This window comes from Oryzias melastigma, linkage group LG1 (genome assembly GCF_002922805.2).
Source record: "Oryzias melastigma strain HK-1 linkage group LG1, ASM292280v2, whole genome shotgun sequence".
Classification (NCBI taxonomy): domain Eukaryota; kingdom Metazoa; phylum Chordata; class Actinopteri; order Beloniformes; family Adrianichthyidae; genus Oryzias; species Oryzias melastigma.
The window spans coordinates 13,610,497-13,636,005 of record NC_050512.1 but is presented as its reverse complement, the minus strand read 5'-3'; the positions used below and the strand labels follow the sequence as shown (position 1 = coordinate 13,636,005).

Genomic DNA, 25,509 nt, shown 5'->3' with positions numbered 1-25,509 from the left:
TCATAAGCATGAAAGGGGGCTTATTGATTTCCCAGAGGACACAATACACTTCATCTGAATTGCCTTGCATGAGGTAAACAAATATATATAAAGTTTTTAATATTTAGTTCTACCTTTTTGGTTGGTCGGTATTGCAAAGCTACTAAAACAATAAATGATGAACTAATGTCTCAGATTGTTCTAAATATAGCGTGGTGTGTTTTTGTGTCATCTTTTAGGTAATTATGGAATCTTCTGCAACAGAGAAGCTTTGCTGAGCTAATCTCCTGCTTTGCTCGAGGCAACGTGAGACTATTTTCAGAGCACTGAGGTTTGTCTCAAGCTTAGAGGAAAACGTCACTTGTTTATCATTACATTTCCTGTAAGTTTCATGTGAGATACTTTCAACACACTTCTAAAATTAATGATGGCATGTGAACTGAGAGGGCTTACGAGAAAACACTTGCTTTTCCCAAATTCCGATTCTTCTGTCTCTTGTAAACAAAGAGTCGTCTCATGCGGCGGCTCTGGGAAAGTCGGTGTGTTGACTTGAGGATACTTCAGCAGGATGGATATTGAATTATTCCAATCTCCCTTACAGTTAAGCTCTGCCTCAGGATTCAGATTCTGCGCCGATATTGTGGTGGGAAAAACTGATACCTGGGTGCTTCCGTTGCTGCTGGCACATGACAAATCATCTATCGCTTCCTCATCTCTGCTTCCTTTTAAGTTGAAGGGAAAACAAAGCTTAAGACATTAGTCACAGGACTCAGCGAGTGAGTCAGTTGGTGCCGGATCCAGACTTCTTTGTGAGATGGGAAGACAATCTGTAGCATTGGTTTTAAAAGACGCTGAGCCTCCAAAAGGGTTATTTGAGAGCTTTTGTTCTTAAAAAAAAAAACATTTTTTACACAATTGATGCAAAATATAAAACATAACATAGTTAACATTTCAGTTCATAAAGTAAAAATAATATATTTTACATGTTCTTATGGATGGTTCTCATCAGTCACGATGGACCTATGCATTGCCGGATACACCAGGATAGTAAAGTCTTGACCCTGATATCATTATAGTTCCATGTTTCTGAGAGAAACCAAAAGCCACAACTTTTAACAAATACATAATGCATTTGGAACTAAAATAATATTTAGAAAAAGCAACAACGCCCTCTGAGCAAAGACAAAATATGTTCAGATATTTTTCTCATGAAGTTATAGATGTGAAAGCATAACGCTTATCCTCATATGTTATCCACCCACATACAGTTACACACCCCTGAACTCTCCCACATAGCGTTGCTATTTTGCAGCTCTGGCAACAATATTTACTCGACCTGTTACTGAGGAAAACTTTGACCACCCTTCCAGCCAATCACAAACCAGGAGATGAGGATTTGGTGGTTTTTAATTCCATTCAAGGAGCTTTTTGCAGCAGGAAGGAAATACTGTAAATAAATAGATTAGCAGAAACATTTACAGTTAGAAGTTTGTATTTATGTAATCAATGCAATTTGTGAGGGAAGACATCTTAATTGAAAGCAGATTTTTTTTGTTTAAATAAGTGCTATTAATCATATGTATGTGTATCATAAAGAATTTTTCTTTAATTATTTGGCTATAATCCAATGGAATAACCGATGAGGAATTGTTCATGCAAAAGTGGTTTCGTAATCTTTTTATCCACAAACATAATCAAAGGAAACAGTATTGACAGTAAATTTTTGGTGGAAGAATCTATGGTTTCACATTTTACATTTGTCATTGTGTCCGTTGTTTATTTTAAGAGTCTGTTTTCTCACTCGCTTTTGTGCAATCAAACCTAACAAGCTACACCTGATCTATACTAAAAACTTGTCTTTTCTAAACTTTTATGATTGACTATCATTATAATTCAACTGTGTGCATGTACATTATTAGTACCCATAGCAACAATAATAAAAATGATTCATGTTTGATTGCAGTTTTTTTTTTCAAGCAATAACTACAAGAATTTATCTGACCAAAGACTCTTTTCTCTTTCATGCAGATCTATTTTTATTGTTTTGAATTTGGCACCATTTCTCTGGATTTATTGTTAATTATTGTCGTTTTTTAGTTTTCAGGTAGTATATGTAGTTCTGTTGCAGACTGTGTTGAGAAGATACAAATAAATCATATATTCTGCATATGAATGATCACAAGAGCTTTTACTTGTGTAGTGGAAGCTTGGGATCAAACTGGGGTTGCCCTTTATTGATCATTTAAACCCCCTCACCTGTCAACAATTAACCTCGTTTCTGTCGTGTCAAATTCTGGTCTCTGAATAGAGGCGTATAGGTTCGTATTCCTCTTCTGACACATGTCGTGTTGTTGTTTTATAAAGAGAGTCTGAGACAATTCATACTGAAGACTGGAACTTTATTCTCCATTTATCCAACAACTCACATTAATTAGGCCATCTCCCCCTAGTGGCTCCTCCACTCGTGACATTCCCTTACCTATGCTAATACCACAGTTTCCACTGAGTGGTCCAGTACAGTCCGTTCCAGTCTGGAATTTTAAGCATTTCCATTGTAAAATAGACCCATTAAACAGTACCAAACTGTACTTCTTGGGGGCCCCCATCAATTATAGGTCCATTGAAAAGTGGAACGAAATGGTTTGGGGCGGAGCTGCTGTAGCCACTTGTTGATTGGCAGAAAGTGATGACGACATTAGAAAGCGCCAACATTGCGCTCATTTAAGTTTTCCAACATTTGGAAGCATTCAGGCTTTTGCGGAAAATGTCTGCAAACAACAGCAAGGCCTGGTCTGTAGTAGAACTGCAAACGTTCCTTGGTGACGTTGTCATACAGGGTGAAATAGTGGCGTATGCGGCGTGACAACAAACCGCTCAGTGGAAACGAGACTTAACTGAGTGGAAATGCTCACCAGAATTAACTAGACCGTACCACTCCTTACCAGATCGGACCCACCAAAGCTTTAGAACCTGAAATTATTATAATTATTTTTGTAGAATATGAAGCATACTTTTTTCAACGACTAACACAATAGCAGGTATTGGTAAGTGGTAAATAATGAAAATTGCATAGTTGGTGTTTTTCACATGTTCTTGAATTTTCTCATGATGGAAGACATAAGAAAAGTAATCAAAAGCTTCTAAGTGTGACATACAAGTTACTACGGGAAGCAACAAGCTTCCATCCACTTGCAGACAAATAGATCCATGTGCATCTTCATCTTCCTCGTCAAGCTGGTACCTCAAAGTTGTTTATTATTACATGGATGATGAGAAGATGGGAAGGGGATGGGTTTACTCTACACCAACAGTTCCGCCCACTAGTCGGTGGCAAATTTTTAATAAACTACTTTAGCTCTGCAGAAATTTTGTCCTGGAAAACGATAAAGGCCTTTTAATTTTGACAAAACATTGCATAATAATAATTTTAAGACCACAGTGAACACTTAAAATAGATCAAAAGAAAATTTGAATGGAACTTTTAATATCTTATTTTTGAGGTTTTATACATCACTGCTGCAAGTCATCTGCAGCTCTCAGATACGGCTAATACCCCTCTTTGTTTAGCTTTGTAAAGATAGAGTTCATCTTCGTAAAGGCAAAACTTGCTCTCTAGTGCCGGCTGATTTCCTGTTCATGTCTCTGTGGTTGATTTAATCCTTTATTTGAGGGCAGAGGAGCTTCCCTCTATACGTCTATAAGGTCTATAAGGCAGGAGGACCTGACCTCCGGGCATACAGGACTGCAAACACTTTGTGAGATCAAAGCAGTGGAACCAGCCCTGGGCATCACCTGACCTGAATTCAATTAAAGCTTTATGGGCAGAAAGAGGGAGAGAAAGAGCAGGCTATAAGAGAGAAAACAGCAGCTAGATACATTGTGTAGGACAAAACTTCTACAGAGGTCGAAGATCAAAAGGAAAAGAGAATAAAAATAACAGATTTATTTATTGACACAAGCGTTTTTTACTTCCTCCCACTAATATGCATAGTTCTAACTCATATGTCTTATTTATTTACTCACCCCGTGGTATCAGACTTTTTTCAGACAGAGCGGAATGAACATTAAGGCTAAAATTCTCACGCTGAAGCGCTGCCTCCAACCGCATTCTCCACTCTGGCATTTCTTGGCAGTCACTTCACAGCAGGGTGCCAGGTGTGGCTGTAAACCACATGTTAGAGGAGCCAAATGAAGACGTTCGAGTCTCTGAAGTGCATTCAGCGATCACCATTAAATCGACAAGGTGGTTTCATGAGGGTCAGAAGAGCATCGTTATTAAACAGAAGAAGACTTTAAGGTGATTTGAGGGGAAAAATGGAAAAGGAAAGTTCCTTTGAGGGTAATTGGTTACATTGTGATCTGAACATACAGTATATAGCTATAGTGGCTGTGTAGCAGTTTCATTAGTGTTTCAACTTTCAAACAATAAGATTATTATTTATTACCGACACATGGAAAACAGTAATAACTATACATATGTAGTGCAAATTCTGTAGCATATTCTTTACCAATATGGGTATTATGTCAATATTTTTGAGCCATCCTAAAAAAGAAAATATAAAAATAGAGAGAGCTCATCATTGTATCTGGGTACAGTTTGGGGTTATAAGTCTACTACTAAAAGTAAAAATTGTTGCCTAGTAAACAGTTTTTATAGTTTCACTCATCTCATCTTTTGAGCTTTATTAAAGTGTTCCCAGTGGTCTTTCAGTTATAATTTTGCTGTTTTTTAGCCAAAATAAAAAGACCTGTGACATTTTGTCAGACTTGTTTTTGGAGAACGGCAGGAGTTCATTAAAAATTCCCTTCTGAGATGTGGGCTGGACTGTTGTGACCAATGATTGTGTAATAGAACTGGACTTAATAACCCCTTCCTCCTTGTGTTCCAAACAGGAAGTACCTGCTGGCTCCAAGAAGCCAAAAGTCCCACAGACTTCTATTCAGAAATATACAGTTATTAATCATTCATTTTATTTATCAGAATAACCATTCTTTCTCTAATACTTTTTTCTTAACATCTTCTTTCCAATCAAATTTATTTCATGATAATTTTGTTGAATTATTCAAGTCATAAACTCGAACCAATCACTGTTGTCTCCTTTTTTGTGGAAAATTGAGACTAAATTGGCTTCACTAGAGCCTTGGGTAATGCATTTTTCTATGGGTCTTTAAGGTAGAAAAGCGCTGTCCAAGTATAAGCCATTTACCATTTCTATGGGTGACATCACACTCACTCTGTCCAATTCTTTATATACAGTTAAGTTGGCACAGAGTAAGCCTGTCCTCATTTCCAGTCACCAGTCATGTGTATGTTTACACACTTTCTCACACCCAACCTAACATTGCTGGTGCAAAAAAAATTGACGAGCAACATTGGAGCTATCCAGCCGACAGCCAGATACCATGAGGAAAACAAAGACTTATATAGATCTATTTGTCTGCAAGTGGATGCATCAGAATGGAGCAGAGCAGATCACAAAAACAAGCTTTTTCAAATTGCAGGTTTTCATCTTGATTCACAACATTTTGACTAAAGGAATACTCAGAAATGCCATTTTAATATTAATTTTCTTTATATATTTCCTCCACCATTAGGGGGAAAAAAGCCACAAGAACATGTTTTTTAAAAAAATCACCAAAACCACAATTGGAATGGGTATTCAGTGCATTCATTGTAGGCTACACAAGTTATCTAATGAGCTTTTCAACCTAACGAATAAACAATAGATCAAGACTAGTGATTGGTTGAAAAATACTATAAATTAAAACACGATTTTAAGAAAATTATAGTAGCTACACACAACTTAAAAAGAAAGACCAATGAGGAAGATTTTTTTTTCTTTCTCTCCTCCCATAAAGGCGCGATATCCGACATCACCTGAAAGCAGCATGGGTAAGCCATAATGCCTCCTCACCTGTACCTATTGAGGAGGAGAAGCACCAGGCAAACCATCCTAGCAGCTGTGCTGTTCAAATGCCACCACGTGTGGCAGCTCTGCGCGGAGCGGAGTTTCTGTCTACCTGTGGGGGACGGAGGAAGCGAAGGGTTCGGTCCAAACCAAGCGGTCTGAGAGACAGTTCCCCAAGTGACATTCACTGAAAAACGGACTTTGGATTTATGAGGAGCAAACTTCGGAGCGACACTCCAGCTGGTCTGGTGAGTGCACGGCGATCCCTGCAAATATAAACGGACTTTTATTTCTCCCCTTGAACGTTTTGTCAAGTGACTCGTAAAAACTTTGAACTCGACTCAAGAGGGTGTTAGGAACAACTTCCGCCGAAATGTGCAGTTTTCGCGGCGGGAGCTCCTGACCAGCGAGCCGGGGATGCATGCAGGACAGGCGCTCCTGCTGCATCCCTGCAGTCCGGACAAGAGCAGGGACACAGCGCCATCAGTCGCACAGCAGCTGCACTCCTGCGGGCTTGTTGAGCCCCTTTTGGTCACAACTAAGAGAAAAGTCCAACTTCCTGTCTGATGAGGTCCGCCACATGGCGAATATAATATCAGTCTGATTTAATGAGTAAATATTTAAGCATTGTTATTTACATTTATTCACTAAAAATTATGAAAATTCTAATTATTTAGATTTTAACAGTCCTGTCTTGATGACTAATTAATTGTTCATGGGATTACCTTGCATTGCATTTAAATTAAAATAAAAGTCATAAATTTATGTTTTATGTATTTATTTTTTAAATTGGGTTTAATGTGCATTAAATGACTTAAAAGAACCCCCCCCCAAATAACACATCGGGGCAGTTCAGATGTTGGGGTATGTTACATTGACTAACCTCAATTTATCTCATTGTGATTAATAAACGAACCCGAAGGGCATGTAAAAAAATAGTCCATGAAAAAGTTTAAATAAGGAACCCACATCTCTGTGAAACCAACATAAAACCTATGCAACAAAATATCCCGTAGTAGATTTAAGTTTTTAATGATTGTGCGCTTAAACAAAAATAAAGAAATACAAATAAAACCCCACGCGGTTTGGGTTTAGTTGCCAGCCGGTAAGTAGATCCGGACGTGCGCAGCGCGGAGAGATATCGACGGGATCCAGTGGGAAGAGAGGGAAAAGAGGCAGCCTGCTGGTAGCAGATGGAGTAACGGGGAGCAGAGAAGTCCACGTATGACCATGCCGAGATTGGGACTACGAAAACTCTATGCAAAACCTCCAAATCTACGAGAATAAGACCCGTATAGGTATGTAATCCCTTCCCCGGCGCATTCGTGTGGGGTTTTATCAACCCAGCCGCGTGTAAGCATCATGTCTGACAGATGTAAAAAAGAAAAGTTAGGACTGCTATTGTGAGCTGGGAAAGAAAGCTGCGGCGGTCGGTTTGCGTTCTCCGCTACTTTGAAGAAGTTCCTCCACGAGCTAGTACGCAGTTTAAGGTTATTTTGATAGCACGCGCGTGTTACTTATGTAGCGAGTACTTTATACTTTGCGTCGTAAAGGTGCGGGTGTTTTTTTTTTATTTTTTTTTCCAAGCGAATCTGTGCTCAGCGCTCGCTGCCGTTTCAAGAAGTGAATGGCTGTAGTTGGGGGATGGGGCTTGAAATGAAATCGTCTCTCGAGGCATCTAACTTTTAAAAAAGAGCAGTCTAACTTAAAAAAATATTTATATAAACGAGTTAATGTTTAGTTTAGCAAAAAGCATTGGGGTTTAGTAATTATTCCACTCACTACTTTGCTTTTCTTAAAAGCAAAGCTACAAGTAGTTTGTACAATGGTCGACGACAAGAAGGTAGTGCTTTTGTACCTGCAGGCACTCTGTTCAGATTTAAGGTGGACTGGTGTTATTTATTAACCCTACATAAAACATTATTAAACCAAACCTGGCGTCGGTCATCATGACACTCCAAAAGTAAACATTGGTGATTTTATTTTTACAAAGCATGTTATGTGCAATATCTTACTGTTACTTATCGGTGCACACGTTTAAGAGTTTAAGACGCTGTAAATGCTCAATCTGCAATCCTAAGGATAAACTAACACATATTTGTGTCTGTTTCACTACCCAGGCTACATTCCTGCCTGCGTATCTAGTGGATTTAATCAAATGTATACATATTTGAAGGGAGTTGCTCCATAATTAAATTTGACAACAAACAATACAGTCGGCTCAAGCGACACAAAATATGAAGTAGAATTAAAAACATCTGTATGTTTTGAATGCAAAATAATGAGGAAAAAGTTACATTTACTGCAGAGGTTCATTAATTTTATCATGCAAACTGAGTTTAACCCCCCCCCTTTCACTCTTAGTTGGTAGATATTTGCTGCTAAAAGAAAAATAAATCAGTTGCACATTTATGTGCTTCAAAATTTCCTGAACATCCTGAGCAAATGTTAAGAAATAATTTGTTTTTACAGTTTAAGTAGATGTAATTGGCATCTGGGAATGTCAGCACTGAAGTGGCTGCACAGCTTCCGTTTATTTTCACATCAAACCTATTTAGTCATTTATCAGGGTGATTATCACCTATCATGTCATCCTAAGAAGTGTGGTTGTTTGCACTATTTTTCTAATTGTGTTGACAGTAAATGCTTTTTACTACATGTTTGTGCCTCGTGGCAATAAAAAATCAAATGTTTTTTTTTCCTCTTCTTTTTTTGTGTGTGTGTGTGTTGCAGGTGGTTCTGTGAAGATCCCGGTACGATAATGGGGAAACAAATGATACCACTTCTTGTGCTTGTGCAGCTTTTCTGCGGCTGCATGGCGAACCAAAGGACGGGGAGGGCCACCTCCATGCAGTTCACCCACTCTGTTTACAATACCACCATATATGAGAACTCTGCTGCTAAGACTTACTTAGAGAGTCACACCAAGATGGGAATCTATTTCACAGACCCGACATGGGAGATACGGTACAAAATCATCTCTGGAGACAATGAGAACTTATTCAAAGCAGAGGACTACCTGTTGGGGGATTTCAGTTTTTTGCGAATAAGGACCAAAGGAGGCAGTACTGCCATACTGAACCGGGAGGTTAAAGACCACTATATGCTGACTGTCAAAGCTACCGAGAGAACCACAAATTTCGAATGTCGCACTAGAGTCAAGGTTCAGGTACTGGACACCAATGATCTGAGGCCTCTCTTTTCACCAACATCCTACAGCATCTCCATACCGGAGAACACAGCCATACGCACAAGTGTGGCAAAGGTCACGGCAACTGATGCCGATATTGGTACAAACGGAGAGTACTATTACAGTTTCAGAGAGTGGACTGATATGTTTGCTGTTCATCCAACAAGTGGTGTTGTGACCTTGACTGGCAAGCTGGACTATTCCGAGACAAAGCTGTATGAGTTAGAGATCCTTGCAGTGGACAGAGGGATGAAGTTGTATGGCAGCAGTGGGTTCAGTAGCATGGCCAAACTTGCAGTTAGGGTGGAGCAAGCCAATGAGCATGCTCCAGTGATTACCGCTGTTACCTTGGCACCCTCAGATGCAGACCGTGACCCTACTTACGCCATTGTAACAGTGGAGGACAAGGACCAGGGACCAAACGGAGAGATTGCATCACTGAGTATTGTGGCTGGTGACCCTCTTCAGCAGTTCAAGGCTGTAAGAACGAGCCCTGGGAGCAAGGAGTACAAAATAAAAGCTGTCAAAGATGTGGATTGGGACAGTCAACCTTTTGGATACAACCTCACCTTACAGGCAAAAGATAAAGGCACCCCTCCTCAGTTTTCATCTGCTAAATTAGTACATGTCACTTCAGCACAATTCCAGAAGGGCCCTTCTGTGTTTGAAAAGGACATTTACAGAGTCAATCTGAGTGAATTTGCCCCTCTACACACCCCTGTCACCATGGTAACTGCTGTGCCAAAGTATCCACATCTAAAATATGCTTTTAAGAGCAGCTCTGACAGGAACAGATTTACGATAAATCCAGATACTGGCTTAATCAGCACCGCTGGATCAATCAATGCTGACAGCTCCACACAGTTTGAACTAGAGGTGATCACCAGTGACAATAAAGCATCAACTAAAGTGATCATCGATGTGGTTGATGTCAATAACAATGCACCTGAATTTCAGCAGACATCTTACAAAGCCACAGTTGATGAAAACGTACCCATTGGGACTAGTGTGATAACAGTGAAAGCCACTGACCTGGACCAAGGGGAGAATGGCTATGTCACCTACAGCATCACTAATCTGAGTCCCCAGCCATTCGTCATTGACTACTTTTCTGGTGTCATTACCACTTCAGAGGTCCTAGATTATGAGCTCATGCCCAGGATTTACAATCTCAAAGTCAGAGCATCAGACTGGGGAACCCCTTTCCGGAGAGAGGTGGAATCATCAGTAACTATAACTTTAAATAACCTGAATGACAATAAGCCTCTATTTGAAAATATCGACTGTGAAGTGACTGTACCCAGAGATCATGGCGTGGGAGAACAGATAACAACAGCATCTGCCATAGATGCTGATGAACTGCAGCTAGTGCGGTACAACATCAAAGCTGGAAATGATCTTGACCTGTTTGAGCTGAACCCAAACTCAGGTCTACTTTCTCTAAAGCGCACCCTGAATGAAGGAGATGCTGCTAGAGTATCTTTTCATAGTTTACAAATTGTAGCAACAGATGGTGAACACAAAACTCAACCAATGATCATGAACATAACTGTCATCACAGCTCGCAAACCTGTCCAGGTCAAATGTGTTGAAACTGGTGTTGCGACTATGCTAGCTGAAAAGCTTCTCCAGGGCAGTAAGATTCACACTCAAACAGAGCCAGATGACAACTTTATTGACATTCACTCAGTAAATCGGTACTCTCCCCAGTTCCTTGACTCATTTCCGAGTGTGATTGAGATTAAGGAGGACCTTCCCGTTGGAGCCAGAATTGTCCACTTAAGCGCCACAGACTCTGATAGTGGGTTCAATGGTAAATTAGTGTACGTTATTTCAGGAGGAGACAAAGAAAATCGGTTTATCGTTGATATGGAAACTGGCTGGCTTTTGGTCTATTCTGCTCTTGACCGTGAGACAACTGACCATTACACCCTCAACATTACAGTTTACGATCTTGGAGTACCACAAAAATCCTCATCACGTCTCTTAGATGTGAAAATTTTAGATGCCAATGATAACAGCCCTCAGTTTTTGCAAGATTCATATACAGTTGAAATAAGTGAGAGTACACCTATCCAGACAGAAATCATTCAGGTGGATGCAACAGACAAAGATCAAGGGGATAATGGAATCATAAAGTATTCAATTTTGGGAGGAACAGACCACTTTGAGATCAATGAGGCAACTGGTGTGGTAACTGTGAGGAAGCCATTAGATCGTGAACGCTATCCATTTTACACCCTGAAGATTGCTGCACGTGACCAGGCAGTTACTGAACCTCAGTTGGTGTCAACAGTGCCTCTTAAAATCATTTTGGAAGATGTAAACGATAACCCTCCTAAATTTGTTCCCCCCAACTACCGCATTAAAGTAAGGGAGGATCTCCCTATTGGCACTGTCATTATGTGGCTGGAGGCTCATGACCCTGACATTGGACCTTCCAGTCAGGTACGATACAGCCTTACCGATAATGGAGACGGAAAGTTTGAAGTAGACAAGCTCAGTGGTGCTCTTCGAATTGTTCAAAATCTGGACTATGAGACAAAACAAGTGTATAATCTAACAGCAAAAGCCAAAGACAAGGGGAAGCCCATATCGTTGTCATCAACCTGCTTCATTGAAGTTGATGTGGTGGATGTGAATGAAAATCTCTACAGGCCGCAGTTTCGAACTTTTGTGGAAAGAGGATTTATAAAAGAGGATGCTCTTGTTGGGACTTCTGTGATGAAAGTTTCTGCAGAAGATGAGGATACTGGAAGAGATGGAGAAATTCGCTACTCCATACGAGATGGATCTGGCCTGGGGATATTTACCATCGAAGAGGAAACAGGTGAGTCCCCTGAATGCATGAAACAAGTTCATCTGGTTTATTTTTAGTCTAAAAAGGCATTGTGTTGATATACTTGCCCACATTTTTTTTTACACTTTTTATGTGCACTTGTTATGATGTGCTGTGTGGGAAAAATATAGTAAAAGAGTTATCCAAAAGGTAAACCACCTTTTTATTTCCCCTTTCCAAGAGAATTGATAGCTGAAACAGATGGATGAGCCACCTTTCAGAGCGTAGTAGTTATTCCTGAACAGCTGCATGGGTAGTTAAGACATTTTGAGTTTCATCTCCATTTATTCTTCTCACCTCTTTTGGCACAAATACATGTGGATTTTTGAAATGCAGAAATACTTCTGTTTGACTTTAAAAAGAGGTCTTGCTTGCAACATATTTCAGTTCTGACATTATTAACAATAATTTATTAGTAGGTTTTCTATATTACAGAAGTATGTTAATGGGTTTGCAGCTGCCCTGAATAAGTCTGACAGCTGACTCAAATTAGCTCAGAATAAGCAGTCTGGAATTCCAGGAGGTCCTTTCCAAGACCTGGCAATCACCTGACTTTGTGGACTGCTTACTCTGCTTTCCTTTCTGAACCCATTCGTCACATAATTAGCTGCTCAATATGGCTTTTTCTTTTTTCCTTATTCGTAATTAAACTCCCAGTGCACAATACATATTTTATGTCTAAATGAGGCAGTGGAACTTAATGTATAATACATTGACTTGGCGTGTGCAATCTCTTATCTGCATAAAACAAGCTGGGAATGCAATTTACAGTTGGTTACTTTTTTCTATTTATAACTGCTTAGTAGTTTTAGATCTCTGTCAAAATGGAAATTATAAACAAAAATATTTTCTTTTGATAAACTCAGCAGTAATAGAAACTAATTTACTAAAATTTACTGAATGTTTTGGGCTTTGTGTGTTGTCCTTTGGTTTTGTGTATGGGTCAGGTATGCAGGGAACAGAGCAATTTCCTAAAAATTACACATCTGTTTGTTTAAATTTAATGCCTCTTCTGTCTTTGACCAACAAGTGAAGCGTGCAACTGTTTTTGAAAACTTTATTACATAGGAGGAAGACTGGTTATCCATCATGCATATTGCATTTAATTTGTATTTTATACTGTGTTGTCTGAAAGTTAGTATTTACTTTGGAATTAGGTGAATAAAAAAAGCTGCATGAATTAAACAAGAAAGCAGTGATTTCCCCATCTATTGACATACTCTTCATTTTGTAGGAGTTTGAAAGACGATGGTAATGGCGACTGGTTATTCTTTACATATTAAGTCAGCATTCAAGTTGTTTGTTTGGAACCCTTTTTGATTTCGCAGTGTAAAAAAAAAGGCTGCACCTAAGTTTTTAGTTTAATTTTCTTAAATACAGTTTTAAAATGCAACTTAAACACAAGTTTTTTTTGAGTTGCATTTTAAAACTTAAAATGTATGGCAACCAGCTTCTTTAATATTTTGAGTGTTTATAACTTTTTTTAATAGTGTAGGAAATGCTCTTGTAAGTCGAAGTCCATGTAAATGAAGTCTTCTTTGTCAAGGATTTTATTGTACCACATGTCTAGAAATTTATGAAGCTGTCTTGTAAAGGAGAAACATACTCATTTGTGACATTGAAACCTCCTTTAGGCCACTGCCAGAATAGTTTTAGTTGCTCTACTAAAAAAAAAAAAACAACTTTATTTGCATTTCAAGCTTTAAAAAATATTAAATTAGTAGAACTCATTCGAAAATATAGAAGGTGGCGTGACTTATTAACTATAACCCTTTGGGGGATAAAATACATCCACAGATATAAAAGATAATAATAATTTTATACTTCCACACTCTGCCATCCTAAAATTATGAACAGCATTAAAGCTTTCTGATTGAAAATATGTCAGTTGTCAATAAGTGTTGTCAGTAAGATACTGTAGCTGTGTTGATTAGTATTTTAAGAATTACTCCGTGCTTTCTTGTCTTTCAGTATGTATGATTTTGCAGCAAAATAGTTTGTCATTGTTTCTTTTGAATTTAGCAGCTGGATAGCACAGTTTGCTGGCTGGGTTGACCAGCGCACAGTAAAGCTTCCTAGGGTGTTGAATGAGCTCAATCCAGTGTGGGTCCTTAGGCAAGACCCTTAATGCTGCCACCTAACTGGGTCTCCCTGTGCCTTGAAAATACTGCGTTGTGTCAGGAAGGGCGTCTGGTGTAAAAATCTGTGCCAAACAACCTATCTGAATTACTGAGAGCAGATTTTCTGTGGTGACCCCTGATAATGTAAGGTGAACAACAACACGCTCTCCTTTGAATTTGTAGTCATGGCCGTCCTTTACTTTAGTCAGAGCTTGATGGGTGCTTGTGACATGTGTCTGTATCTTAAAATGCAGCGCAAGTTCAGGCTTCTGCAGCTTGGTTTGATCTCCTGTATAATCCTAGAGACCTTATTAAGTGATTATCAAAAGGTGCAATGAAAGGATTATCTTGGGCTTGGTCCTGTTATTATGGATTACATTTGAGGTCAGTAGACAACTATATGCAGCCAAGTTGATAATGCCCCTCCCATAACTTCACCATACAAGGAGTGCAGTGACCATGCATGTTTAAAATATTGCACCTTCATATGGAATACTTGAGCATGGTTACACATACTTACAAACTTTCATCACTGTATCTACAGGTCAGCATTTAAAAACTGTATTTTTCCAAATAAGATAAAAGATTTGGAAAATAATTTAAAAAATTTACAGATTTCTTCCATTGTTTTTCTTAACCTGTACACAGGTGTGTTCAAATAGTATTAGTTAATAGCAGGCAGCTGGTACATATGGATATAAAAGGGTGTAAAAAAGACATTGAATCTACCAAAGTAGCATTAAAGACCTTTTCGTGCTTGTTGTCCACTGTAGGTCTGAAACCCCACAAAAAAGCAAAATAGTTTCTTGTTTAAAGCCTAATAATTAACTTGTAAACCTGTTGTCCATTTTAGTTGTCTTTCCAACACTACGCTTATCTTACATAAATCAGTGTAGAAGATACCTTGTGCACGCCACACGTTAGTGCGGTTGTGTCCGACTGTTCATGAACCTCATGGCAACTGTTGGTCTAGACATTCCCTATGTTATTAAAAGCTCTGTGGTCATTGGATTGTTGCCATCTTAATTCAAACACATGCTTATCAAATGTTTTTACCAGAGCCCCTTCCCATGCCTAAGACCAAATATACCACCGTGTGCTTTCAATCATACGTTTGCTATAGTTGAGTTTTGACCTCAAGGGACTAAACAGCCGAAAAAGATTAAGTATCACAGATACTATAAGCTCTTAACATACTTACATAGCTCAATGGGCATCCTACTGTTATACCTTAAGTTAAGTGTCACCTTTTTACCTTGAATTACTTAAATAAAGATTCCAACAAGAGAATCCTAAATCCAGATACATTCTGTTTCATATAAATATAGCTTGCTGCTTTTGCCTCTCTGTCTTGATGACAAACAGCTCAATTACATGGCTCCATGGATTGCTTATATCTGGAACAAAGAGAGGTCACAGGTGGGTCATTTTAGACGAAAGACCTAATCAGGTTAAACACCAATTTTGTACTTTAGTTGTAAAGGTAGATGCTAAATGAGAAAGCTAGAGTTTCATGATATCTAAGTAGTTATTTATTTATTCTTTGCTGTTTACTATTGGCTGATGAAAGACAGACCAGTGTCAAGATGATGTTTGCATATAGCTTTCTTAAAATTGATCTGCCTTCCACCAGATATCAGCCTTTATATCAAGACAACCATAAAACCTATTACTGTGTGAAATTTAAAGAATTTTCACAACCATGTGATCCAGTTAGAGTGGAGATCCTAAAGCAGCAGTAGCAATATGTCTTACTTTTAAGTTGTGGAAAGTAGACAAGTAACTTGTAGTGAGCCAGCTATGACATCTATTAACTCTAAAATAATACAGAAACCCCATGCATAAATCAACATTTCATTAGCATTGACATGTAAACATACTTCAAGTCTCCTGAGTTCAAACCTTGGTTCTGCTTGATACAGACTAGCAATAAAAGAATCCTTATCTAGATCAACCTAGGCAAGACTCCACTCCTTACATTACTCATCTTGACACACCTCACATAAACTAATAGTCAGTTGGCAATAAAAAAGGCATGTGTTTTTTAATTTGCAGTGAGTAATTGTCTGTTCATGTGTACCCTTACATTTAGTCATTTAACATCCCTTTTTTTATTTTTATTTATTTATTTTTATCTCAAATGACTTCAATGTAAAGGATGAAAGAAAGGCACCTCTTTCATTGGACTTGACAAGCAAATGAGATTGTGCAAATCAAAGAGCTTTGACCTAATTGTTCAAGATACTAGATAGCTGTGGCAAAGTCAGAGGTATGAAGAAAATAGATCACCTTGAACAAACTCAATTATGGGAGAAGTTAGAGCTGTTTTCAAATTTGCAGTTTTTCTATGCATATAAAGAGTGGTGAATTTAGCACTGGCAGGACAATAAAGCAGTCTTGCTTTTATAAAACAACAGTTACCCTTGTTCAAATTGTCTGGCATTGTCCTGTTAAAATGACCTCAGATGTCCATGAAAAAAGGCGTTACCTTGTGCCTGCTGTTTGACCACAGTCATATTCTCCCAACCCAGTATTTCTTTGATCATATTTCATGTAAATCTTCAATTTCTCTGTATGATTATATTAATTAGAAATCAGATATATGCTGTGATAAAAGTAATGCAAATATTTTAGTAGAGCTTTTCACGTTCCATTATCATTGCAAAATGTCAGCAAAAAGCACTCGCGTGCTCATTTAAACAGGAATCTGACACTTTTGAGTTGTTGTTGCTTTGAAAACGTATTCAAAGCAAGTTCTGTCTCAGCTGGAAGTGAAATTATTCAGTATACAGGTTGAGCAGAGCAGAGTGTGCTCAGTGTACATGAGAAGCAGATGCTGATTGTATAATGTATGCATTGCCCTTTCTTCTTGGATAAAATATGCATTGCCCTTTCACTTGAAGCTGTTTGCAGCCTGTGTAGTGAAAGCATCCTTTGTGAGTGCAAACGAAACAGTTTGATGTGTTGTGACAAAGTCCTGTTCCATTTCTACCGAATTGTAAAAAAAAAAAAAATACTAGTCCTTCATTTCTTTTTCCATTACCTCCAAAAGTAAACAGTTTTACCGGCAATAAAAAAAAATTGTACAGTATATTTTTAAAAGTCAATTCTTTGGCATTGAGTATATTTTTCAAAAGGCAACAGTTTCCCTCCATTCTTCATTTTCCATATGCTTGAGATAAAAGTTGGATTGCTAATGGGTACCTGATTCCAAATAGTCTTTGCTTGAGTGCTGTTACTCTGGAGATGGAACCAGGAAAATGTGGCAGGAAACCGTTGATTGTAGGTTTCTAAATAGAAAGCCTACGTTCCTCTGTTAAAAGTATGTTGTTCTTTCTGCCCATTAAATCTTTTTAAAGAAACCTGGAGCTGCCTGACAGGATATGCTCCATTATTTGTTAATTTGATGTCTCACTAACCACTGATGAATAATATATTATACTTGACCATTTTTAAAATCAGCTGCAAAAGTGAAGTATCTGGTGTTAAAACCAGTGCAGTGGAGTTAGATAGAGTGGCAAAACCATAGATGTACTGCGTTGGCATCAACATCATGCAGTACGTCTGTTTTCAACCTGAGTAACAGAGGTCAGAAGTGACATTTTTATATATCCAGAATACTTTTAAAATAACTAAGCAATAGCAGAATTCCATATTTTAAATAGCTTTGTCCTAAAGACAGAGTGAGCTTCCAATGCTTGACTGGTACTGTCCAGTTTTCTCCTTTGCCAATTTGCATCAAATTTTATTAGACCCTTTTCTTGGTGACATCAGACAGAGTGGCGATATCACCGCTGCTGTGTAAAGTGATTTTCTGTTTAAGGGTTGTGTCTGACAAAGTTGAAATGTGAATGCTCTTGAACACAATTTTACATAAATATTAATAAAAGGTAACCTCACCAATTGTAACAGAAAATTGTACAATATTTATTTTATAAATGTCCCATCTGTTTTTTTCCCCCTCTTTTAGATAATTTCCAAATCAAAATGCAAATTTGAATAATCTTGACCTTTCATTTGAGCAGATATTATTCTAACTGTGTATATTTTGGCTAATGTTATTCACACGTAAGCACGGAAATAGGCATGGAAATTCATGTTGTGTGGCAAAGATGCACATTGCTGCATGTTCGCATATATTTTAACTGCTTCCAAGGCTAAATTTAGCTGTTGTAACAAGGTTTATTTGTTGTTTTAACTTGTTTTTTTAAGGGGTAATAGTAAAAATAGGAATGGTTGCCAAGTGGCACAGCAAATATTTCAAGTAAAACTATTAAATCTTTTATTTTCAGCTTTCAAAATAAGTGCGGACAAGAAAAAAGTTCAGCACTGGCCGCATATGTTTCAGAAATGCCATGCGAATAGTCACTTGCTTGTATATATAATTTTAACAGTTTCCAAATAATTTGATCTTCTTTTACTTTTATTTTCCTGCAGATCAGACACAGTTATGAGAAAAAGTAGAGTGTAGTAACGTTATAAAATATTGCAACAGTAATTAGTTTTACTTTAATGTAAGACACTCGGAAAATGTCTTACTTTTGCTCTGTTTTCAGGGATTTTCTGATGTAAGCAACTTTAACTAGGCAAAAATGATCTTTTGCAAATCTACATCTCATCCCCATTGTAGAAAGCTAGTGTGACCATAAATTAGAAGAATAAAGTCTTAATTACCTTCATAATCAAACAGGTAGCATTTAGTGAAGTACTTGTAACCTTCCTCTAACGTTTTCTGGGTTGTCAGAAAGAAATGATCCATGGCACGTTAAATATTGTCCATAGGAATTTGGGGAAGCAGCTGTGCAGCATTCTGCAAGCAGGCCTTACATTTGTGAATGATCTAAGAGAGGAAATAAAACAACAGGTAGGACATTTATAAAATAAACATTGCACAAGTAAAAATTGGTAAGGTTACCTTTTATTATTTACATAAAATTGTCACCTTTGTTGGTCTAAACCTATAAACTGGAAGTGATTATACACAGTAGTGGCGATGTCGACACTTTTTCTGACGTCACGTAAAATAAATCTTTTAAAAAATCTCTTCTAAGTCATTTATTCAGTTTGTTTTGATATTATACCCTATTTGTTTTATCAATCGCAACACAAATGAAAAAAAAAAAGTTAATAAAATTTTTACTGTTGATCTGGTTTTTCTTGTCATCACAAAAATGTAAGTACAAATGTAAAAAATGAAGGAGCTTGTGTAAACATGAACATGTGCGCCGGCCACAAAAACTTTCTGACTTTATGGATGTTGTGACTACACTACAAGGACATGCTGATGGATTTCTTTCGATTTGTGTTCACTGAGCAACATGTCTACAATTCAGCACAATACAAGTTACAATACAATAAGAAGTATTAAGTACTGATCATTTGTGCAAAAAATTAATAAAAGAAACATCAAGGTTTATTTTTTTGTCCGTCTTAAGTCGAAACAAAAAAAAAGGAAAATTTATAGGGTTGATTTCAAGGTCACTATTGATACCTGCTGTTCAACTTCACTGAATACATTTGTTAAAATGAAGTATATAAATAAATAAATCCTGTACGCCAGCTGGTGACGGCCATTCTTCTGCCCCATGTATCTGTGCTCAGTGATGCATGGAGGGGAAATTGCTCTCTTGCTCAATGGGCTGTAATAGTTTGTGCATTATATTTAGGAAGATACGAGGGACACGGTTTTATGTGATACCTAATCATTGTTATGAATATATCTGAGATAAGATATTTTCACCTCCATGCAGCTTCCCAGCAACCCAAGGGGATTTGTTTAGGATTTTTTTATGCAAGTAGGGTATCAATTTAGGGTATCAAACAGGTTTGTGATCATGGCTGATAAACAATATAAACTATTAAATATATTGACCATTCACAATGGTAACTATTATTGAGCAATATTAAATATATTTTTTTATTGATATAACCTAATTGGATTTCCTATAATGTTTATTGGCCTGCTGGCTATTCTTTTCCTTCAATAGCCCAATAACCTCCTACTTCAATAGAATTAACCTGGATGAATGAGACTCTATACAGACACATTGGAAATTATAAGATCCAACATCCACTTATGTTTTATTACAGCATACCAGTTCAATTTATCAGTAAAACACAGTAACTGCACAACCTACAACAATCAACATATAAAATATTGTATGTATGTCTTCAATACTACTTTATTGTCTTGTATTATAATATCATGTACTAAATTGGAGTATACATCTTTTTACACATAAAATTGCAACAAACGGATTTTGTACATAGCAGAAGGACAGCAGTGGGTGGTTAACCGGTTATATCTTAGTACCCCATGGCCCTCCCATGTCCTTGGATCTGCTTGAAAGGACATCATATATTTATGTAAGGTTTTTCATCAATTTTAGCTGTCTTATTAATAGGAAACCAGAAAGAAAAATATTGTTTATGCCTTTTTTGGGGTTTGGGCATTTTAGACACTCTTCTCTTTAACAAAATGAATGGTATACATATGACATAGTGACTGGACATGGAAATGTTGAGGCACAATTTATTTTTTTTCTGTTTTCTTTGGCTGTTTTCCCCTTGTTTGACATTAGTAATAACAAATAAACCAATCTGTAAATGTTTTCTCACATAGGATTTTTACAACTTTATAGAAATGCCGCAGGGATCAAAGTAACAAGCTACAGGCTCTGTAGTCCGATCTAATTTCTTAGTGGTATGGTAATCAAAATTGTTAGGTTACATCAGTGCACTCAATCAAGTTTTTAAGGTATGTAAAAGTAAAAAAATCAGAGATTTTAAAAGACAAAAGACCCTAAACCTAGGTCAAACAGTGCTTAATACAGACTCAGTTGGGGCTATTTGTGGTACTGCACACACTGCGGTAAGAATGTATCACTTCATGAGCAGGAGACAGCTGTTAGCTTAAATTAATGTCGATATAATATGAGGCTTTTATTTTGTAAGCGTAGTCGTTTTTTTTAGCTATATATAATAAAACGGAAAGACTATTTTTTTCACACAAAATTGTTTAGACTGTGGGCTTGATGACAGTTTAACAGAACTCCATATATGGTCATTTGATTAAGATGTTATAATTCAGAACAAACCTTTTTTTCCTCACTCAAATTAATTTTCTTTCAAGTTCAGCTGACATAGATAAGCAGTTTTTAATAGGGATGTCCCGATCAGGTTTTTTTGGGCCCGATCCGATTCCGAGTCATTTGATTTTGTGTATCTGCCGATACCGAGTCCCGATCCGATACTTTTATAAGACATTTAAAACATGAATAAATTGAAGAAACAGATTAGTGTTGTCCCTCATTTATATTTCAATAACCTTCTTTTATCATTAAAAACTTAAATAAAACACTTCTGTGAAGTAGCTTTAATAAACAAGTAAAAATACAGCAAATATAAAATAGGAAACATCCCTAGTTTTTAATAATAGAACAACCGTGTGCAGTAATATTACATTTGGCAGCATTTCTGTTTTTGACAAGACACACTCAAGAAAAGAGAAATAAGTAGCTAAAAATGCAGTTTGAGAGTCTTGAAAATGGAGTTTATGATGCATTTAACACTGTATTTTCCATATTTTACTGCAGTTAAATAATTCATTACTGTTTTAACGCAAATTCCAGTGCAGGGAGCAAGGGTAAAAAGACAGAAAAAGATGGAATAAAAAGGTTGAAAGAAGAAGAAAAATCATTACGAGGTTAATGATTAAATCATAATCTTTAGTTTTTGCTGGTAATTTGGTGAGCTAAATGGATGCAATGGGGTGCTGGGGAGTGTAATCCTAAAAATTGCCTCTAATAAAGAGGTTGGCGTTTCTCTCTCAGTAAAAGCCCATGACATAATGCAAAGTTTGTGGGAAGATGATTGGGGCGAGGGTGGGGGTGGGGTGTGTGTGTGTGGGGGGGCAATAATACATTTGCGACTGGTTGTGACACATTTTGAGCTGAAACACAAAAAATTTGATGCATCTCTACAAAACATTTCATGCTGCGACAGACTGAATGTCCCCTCTCCCTTTCAGCAACAGGCAGCAGCAAATGGACAGCAATTCAGGACCAAAACTGACCCTGTAAAACTGGTGTTAAGTGCAATTCTGTTGAAAATGTAGCTGCACTTGACTTTTGGGCCGGTTGCAACTCAGAAGTTTGACATGGCGGTTCAACCAATACACCAAATTTGTCTGGAGTCGAACTGTTAAACTCAGTAAATGATGTTTCCAAATGCAAGTGATCAGATTGCAATGACTTTTGACCTTTAATTTGGTTAGTCTTATCCTGATAATCATGTATGCAATATTAGTTATGCCGTGGCGTGCACCTGTGTCGTTGTGTCTGCCTTTCTTTAGTATCAACAGACTTAAAACACAGATCTTTGCCCCAGATGTCTGGAAACCTTAAAATAAAGTGTATGTGAGCCTGCTTGGTAGCAGCAACCTTAGTTTAGGACTGTGTCTGTTACACTGGGACTAACAACGAACTGGAGGAATTTGAAGCATTCTGCCAAGGCTCTGGAAAGGAGGGGGCACTGAGAAAGTTTATGCAAGCATGTGAGCCAAAAGCCTGAGAAGGCTGAGGAATGTGGGATAGAGGTGAGCTGAATTAACAGAGGCTGTTCAAAGCCATTTTCTCAGGCAAAGAATGAGCAAGGAACAGCTGGTTTACGCTGAGTTATCCATACATGTAACTTTTTAGGTCAGACAAGCAGCATATACGACAAATGTTGCAAAAGAAAAGTCGTTTTTTAGTGTGTTGTGCTCATACCGCAGGTACAAACTTTACTTTGTTCCACTAGCTTTTGTGACACGCTCATGAACTGTTTCAAAGCAAATGCTGCATCTTCAGATAACTGATAACCGTGTCGTCGTTGTGACTCTGGAGCTTTTTGTAGAATAAACTATAGATTAGATACACATGCACTGCCCTTGATAGTGGAAAATCTGTTGGCTGTCTGAAGACTTGACTGTACTGCCACAGTGCTCAAATAGCTTTGAAGAACAAAGCTAGAGGGAAAAGTGAAGAGCAAGGGGAGAAAAGCGGAAAGCAAATCTGGCAGAGGCTTTTTTTTTTTTGTGGCCCGAGGGCGGTTTTTTGTTTCTGCCTCACTGTGTAGTTAGGTGTATAGGAGGGGTGTGGCGACAAAATTCCTCAGATTCATCTTTCTTGTGCATTGTTAAAAACCAGTTACCGCAGAAGCTATGCCTTTTTTACTTTCATTTTTTTTAGGTCAAGTTGATCGTCACTCATTTAAACATGAATATATATAAAACTATGGATAAAAGAAGTTATCTGTTCTGTGCAGACCACTGTAAGACAAAAAGGTTTGACCCTGGTTTCAGTGGAATTTTTTTATTATAACATTGCTGAGCACTCAAGCGGCAGTTATTGGCAGAGGCACAAAAATGGCTCATATCTTCCCAATTGTCTTTATTTTTTTTTTTTACATTTCCTTTTTGGTGCTACAGCGTCAACACACCTGAATAACTCTGAAAATCCTGTGCCTCTGCTTTTCACATCAGCTTGCACTTACTTTTTTTCTTTCTAATTTACTTTGACATTTTTTTCTACTTAACCTTTGACTCATACAGCCTCAAAACATGTCCGAAAACCATCCTTTGCTTTTATGTCTAAGCTGAGAATATTTCATGAAAGTTTTTCTTACTCAACATTTGTCAGAGATTTGCAATTTCCTGTGAGGTTGACAGCCTTGGTAAAAAAAAAAAAAAAATCTAACTGTCAGTCATTTTTATTTTATGCACTAATGTTATGCAGTAATATTGTATAGGTTACATATTAAAAAAAATTCTAATAACTAATGAATGCCTGAAGCGATTCCTCTGACTACAGGCAGCTCATTTTCATTCTTGTCACACTTTTAAGTGTTGATTTTGTCTTGGGACTCTTGGCTTTACAAAACTTTTGAGAGCTGCCTATATTTTCTCGCCTGGCTACCTTTCCTATTACATGCCTCAAGCTAAGCTGAGCGAGCTGTAATGATGACTGATGACAAGATAGAATCCCAGAATGAATTTACAGGAAAGGCAGGGTTAGCGAATAAATGAGCTGAACTTGTCTCTCGGTTTAAATTTTAAAATTTTGTGACAAGTCTTTGTTTTTTTTGCCTTTTAAAGATACTTCCTATTTCCCAAAGCTAAAAGTTTGTATCACACTGCAGTTCCTCAAGTTACAGTAGGTGAACGAAAGACAAGAACACCAAATGCAAACTTTTTCAACGGCGCTCTCGTGCGTCTGTGGGGGGTTTTAATCTGAGCCAACATTGACTTGAGGAGCTTTAAAAGATTCAGACGAACAGCAGAAAACCGACAACACCCATATCTGGTTGTGATACTTCCCTATACTGTGACTCACTTTTATTAGCTCCAGATAATGGAAAAATCAGATAAAGTTATAAATGTTTATTGTAGGTGTAAAAGTATATTTATTGAGGTAATGTCAATGAAAGCTGTTATAGCTCCATGCTTAAAGGTATTTGTATTTTGTTCTGCGGTCCTCCCTACAGGAGTCATTTGTAAAACAACCGGTTATTGTTTTTATCTTGTGATTGTAATGAATCATGGGTTAATGTTGAACGAACTCTCATACAGTGAAACATGATTTAGGTGAATCATCAGTCCAGTTAGATATACCGTGGGTTTTACCCCGGTGAGTTGAACGTGAACAAATTATAAGGCTGGCCTTAGGCTGCTTTTTCTGTGGGCTGTTCTTTCTGTACTTGGAGTTTGTTTTCTCAAAGTCTGCCTTGTTTCAAAAGCTCAATGGCGCTCTGGTGTGGACCAAACAAATTAATCCCAACATTTCTATTCTGTAAGGCTACGGTTTGCTTACATTTGTGATTATTGTCTCCTTTCATCTATATAACGTCTTACAGGAAGACTTGTACGGTGTTTAAATTAGTAACAATTATGTATTCAGTTAGAAATTAATTCTTTAGATTTATACCCTTAAGCTTGAAAAACGTTGTGTAATCATTAATATTACAAATGAAAAGAGCAGTGATTGAGGTTCCACCTTCGTCTTGATTTGTATGCCGAGACTCCCACTTTCTAATGCACTTGTCCCTTCCTACGCAGCTTTGCATCTATCAGGCTCCTGAGTGTCTGTAAGTGGAGCGAAGCAGAGATGAAAAGCTTTGAAGCCAAGCAAACTCACCAACATGAACTTTGCTGTTAGCTTTTCCTTAGAAAGATCAACAAGCTGCTTTCATATCATCGGACAGTTTGGAGCACAGAAACATTTGACCCGACAGAGAGTGACAGCTATAGGATAGCATATGCACTACATCACTCATACACCTCTGTTCAGTGCAGCATCTTACAGAGCTTAATACATCTCTGGACTCTGCGGGATCTACTCATTCACCACTCTATTTAAGTAGTGTCATCCTGTGCCACTCACGTATGTGTGTTTGAAAGCTTTTTCGTTTGCTCAGCTGTAGGTTCTGGCGCCG

At 37.7% G+C, this 25,509-nt stretch overlaps 1 protein-coding gene across 12 annotated transcripts in view; it reads left to right on the top strand.

Annotated features, from left to right (window-relative positions):
* Positions 1–5,865: 5,865 nt before the first annotated feature.
* fat1a (FAT atypical cadherin 1a) overlaps positions 5,866–25,509 on the top strand; it is a 70,302-nt gene continuing 50,658 nt past the window's right edge. For 4 of the 12 annotated variants that reach the window (XR_002917573.2, XR_002917572.2, XR_002917575.2 and 1 more), the window contains exons 1-2: positions 6,967–7,186; positions 8,622–11,908. Coding sequence is in view for 8 of the 12 variants with exons in the window: in XM_024259952.2 (XP_024115720.1) it covers positions 8,650–11,908 (3,259 nt within the window). In the remaining 4 variants the exon portion in view is untranslated. Of the gene's footprint in view, positions 6,137–6,966; positions 7,187–8,468; positions 11,909–25,509 lie in introns of those variants that run through there. The other 8 variants (XM_024259958.2, XM_024259957.2, XM_024259953.2 and 5 more) reach the window with 4 other exon arrangements.